This window comes from Gavialis gangeticus, unplaced genomic scaffold (assembly GCF_001723915.1).
Source record: "Gavialis gangeticus isolate Ggan-Ray unplaced genomic scaffold, GavGan_comp1, whole genome shotgun sequence".
Taxonomy (NCBI): Eukaryota; Metazoa; Chordata; order Crocodylia; family Gavialidae; genus Gavialis; species Gavialis gangeticus.
In genome coordinates, this window is record NW_017729032.1 from 16070089 (window position 1) to 16073771 (window position 3683).

A 3683-nucleotide genomic window follows, 5' to 3' on the forward strand; every position below is an offset into this window, starting at 1 on the left:
CCCCTCAGCTGATCAAAGAGGGGGCTGGGACAACATCCCATGCCCCTGCAGCAGACAGCTTGCTGGGCTCCAGCTCCAAGATCGGAGCTGGGACTAGGACATTGTCCTCTGACCCGGGCAGCTGCCTGCTGCCAGGGCCAGCTCTGAGAACAGAGCTCTGAGACTGGAGCCAGCCCCAGCAGCAGGCAGCCGCCTGCGGCAGAGAACAATGTCCGAGCCCTGGCTCCAATTTTGGAGCAGGGATTGGGCAGCAGGAAGCTGCCTGGGGCAGGGGTGAGGGGTGGAAGGCAGCTGCCCCGGAGGTAGGACAGCTCTCCCTTGACCCTGGACCCCAGGCCTGACCCTGGTGCCCCTTGCCTGCCTGATGCTGGCATCCAGGGGAGCCTGGAGCTCCCCCTCACTGCCATATGGAAGCAAAGCAGCATAGGAGTAGCCTTGCCCTGAACTGTTCCCATTGGGCACAAATTTGCTCCTGATAGACATGTGTAGACGTGCTCTCAGGGAAAGCTTACTGCACAGTATTGTATTATACAGTAAGCTTCCTGCGTGTTAATTGCATGTGTAGACATGTTCACTAAGTCAAAAAAATCTGGCCAGAATGCTATCCCAATAAAGACCAAATCCTAATGAGAAGCTCACTGAGACAGAACATCTCAAGAACAGAAAACTGTGTAAAAGGATACACCAGACTGCAAAACTGTTAGAGTTTGGGGTAATATTGTCACTTTTTTCTTCAAAATATATATATTCTAATAGATAGATAGACAGACAGACAGACAGACAGACAGACAGACACACATACGCTTGCCTGTCTCTGAGCCTGATGTGACAACATGTGCTCAGCCTGAATCTACCTCTTTTTTAGACCTGCGGAAGAACACCTGATGCCCAAAAGCTTGTCCAACAGGTCTCCCAACAAATACAGTCAGTTCAATAAAAGATATCAGAGAAAATCATTGCCTCCCATATTTCCTGGATCATCACAACAACAACAACACTCCAAACCTACAATGTCAATGCAAGTGAAGCAATTGTGTTAGGTCAACTCACTTCCAACTCAGTTCAAAAAAAATATTATGGGACTAACAAGCTATGCAAAAGGTATTAAAACAGATACATGAATAAAGGAGAAACACTGGGTCCATCCCACACACATCACCAGTTAATATCTGCAAAGGGTTGGGTTTCACCGTAGTGTCTGGGGCTTTAGCCTATGTATACTTTTTGTTTTCCTGATTCAGTGAGTAGTTGCTAACTAGTATTCCTGACACAGTTCATCCAGCCTCTTTCCTCAAATTTAACAAAACAACTTTGAGTAATTCCTAACATTTTATTCTTTTAAACATTCCCTCCAGACCAGAGGTTGGCAACCTACCACCCAAAAGCTAGATCTGGCCTACAGATGTGGGGCTTCGGTAGCATGAGGTGCCTTCTATGGGTACTCTCCCTACCTCCCCGTGAGAAATAGCGCCAGTTGCAGACACTTTCCCCGTACTGCCAGGAAGGCAAGCAGGGCCGGCAACAGAAGTCAGATCCCAGCGTCCGTGCCCCCACCCACCTCTGGCCTGGGGCGGGTCATTCCAGCCTACAGCTGTAAAAGGTTGCCTACCCCCTGCTGTAGACCAATGGTTCTCAACCTTTTGGACTCTAGGCACTCTTTTTTAGACTCAAGGCACCGCTCAGAAAATGCCAGGTCGTACCTTTTCTTTTTTGACTATAGAAAACTACTAGAGCAATTCTTCTGTTGCAAAGACCTCAGAAACAGGCCAGATTGTTTCCGACACTATGGATTTCTATTTGAAATGTCTGGATTAATTTTGTGACTCATGTGTAGGTATTTGCATACCTAACAGTGTTAATATTATGCAGCACCCTTAAAAGCATTACCACAATGCCTCAGAGTGCCATGGCATCTGGCTGAGAATCACTGCTGTAGGGTTAACAATTCAGAATAACTGCAACTAGTTAGGAAGTTTGTGAAGGGAACTATACATATATATCTTACAGGTTATGTTAGTGGTCATTGCCAGGGCAAAGTGGTGAAGTTTGCAATCAACTGGCCGTTGCCATGACTGCCACTCTTTTTATCTTAACTAAATTTTAAAAAGCCTGCCAGAAATTAAAGCAGAAATTATATGGCCTGCAATGAATTAACCCAGTTCACAAGAACCAGGAAAGGAAGAATAAGTGAGACTGCTAATAAAATAACTCCCTCAAGAAGCATACATCATGAGAACCAGCATAAACGAGCTCATTGAAACAGACCCACAAACTTGGCTACAGTTATGAAGACTAAAAATGAGAGGCTCACTGAACTGATGCTCATGTTTATAAGCCAGATCCTACCACCATCCCTACAGCTGGGAATCGGGGGTGGTTTTCCCAGACACTTGCCTAGCTCTTAACATTTATTCATGCAACAGAGATAGCACTTCTCATTCTCAGCCCTAGCAAGTTTTGACTTTCAACTGAATGTCCACAACATGCCAACAGCTTCTATCCTGATCCCCACTTTTCAGGGAAACTAAACACCTGATTTTTCCCTTATTAGTAAAAATATGCTGTAATCCCCCACCTCAGACCAGCACTCCCATTTTCCAGACAAAAAGCAGCATCTGGGTCACTCACCCCTAGCATCCGATGCAAGTAGTAATACTGTGGCCCATGGAAATACAGCAAGAAGGTTCTCAAGAAGAGCCACATGTTGAGGGCAAACCAGGCAAGCTGAAACCGGCAAGACAAGAAGAAAGGAGATAAGGTAAGTGAAAGCCATATTGCTGACAGTCGTCTTATGGAGAGCTGAGATTCTGAATTGTACAGGATGATTTGGATAGAGCTGGTCCTGCCTCAGGCAGGAGGTTGAACTCAGTGATACGTAGAGGTGGCCTGACTGGGTGAAGACCTTGGGAAGGGAGCCTCTCCATGGCTAAAGTGATACAGCCCAATACAGTGTGACAGAAGCTAGTGTGATACAGATCCATCTATATGGTGTGGGAGAGGCTAATGCAAGCACAGCGTGGTCGAGGCTGGCGCAATACAGCCTAAGGTGTGATGAAGGCTAACGTGATACAACCCGTTGTGCTTTGAGAGAGCTTAGTGTCATGCAGCTCGATAGGGCGTGGGAGAAGCTAGCATGAAGCAGCGCCATATAGTGTGACACTGGCTAGTGCAGTACAGCCCGATATGGTGCAGAAGAGACTAGTGTGATACAGCCCGATACGGTGTGATAACATGATACATCCCCTTACACTGTAAGAGAGCTTAGTGCCATGCAGCTCGATATGCTGTGGAAGAGGCTAGCGCCATGCAGCCCTATCCAGTGTGACAGCAGCTAGTGCAATACACCCTGATATGGTGCAAAAGAGGCTAGTGCAATACAGCCTGATATGGTGTGATAACATGATACATCCCCTTAGGTGTAATAGTGCTTAGTGCCATGCTGTGAAAGAAGCTAGCGCCACGCAGCCCCATCCAGGTGACAGCAGCTAGTGCAATACAGCCCAATACAGAACAAAAGAGACCCGTGCAATACAGCCCGATGGAGTTTAGTGCGATTCAGCCCGACCAGAGAGGGGCTAGCAGCCTGATACAGTGCAGTATAGCGCCATCCAGCCACCAGGGTGCGAGGGAGGCTGGTGCGCTTCAGACTAGTGCGATACAGCCTGCCCTGCGCGATGCAGCGC

The 3683-nt window shown here is 47.5% G+C and overlaps 1 protein-coding gene across 5 annotated transcripts in view; it reads right to left on the bottom strand.

Moving 5' to 3' along the window:
• Positions 1 to 3683, bottom strand: part of NOX4 (NADPH oxidase 4) — a 267629-nt gene that overhangs the window by 244855 nt on the left and 19091 nt on the right. For 4 of the 5 annotated variants that reach the window (XM_019525104.1, XM_019525100.1, XM_019525103.1 and 1 more), the window contains one exon: positions 2629 to 2724. The exons of the other annotated variant lie outside the window; for it this stretch is intronic. In XM_019525104.1, coding sequence (XP_019380649.1) covers positions 2629 to 2703 — 75 coding nt within the window. In that variant the 5' untranslated portion in view covers positions 2704 to 2724. Of the gene's footprint in view, positions 1 to 2628; positions 2725 to 3683 lie in introns of those variants that run through there. 5 annotated transcript variants of the gene reach the window in all.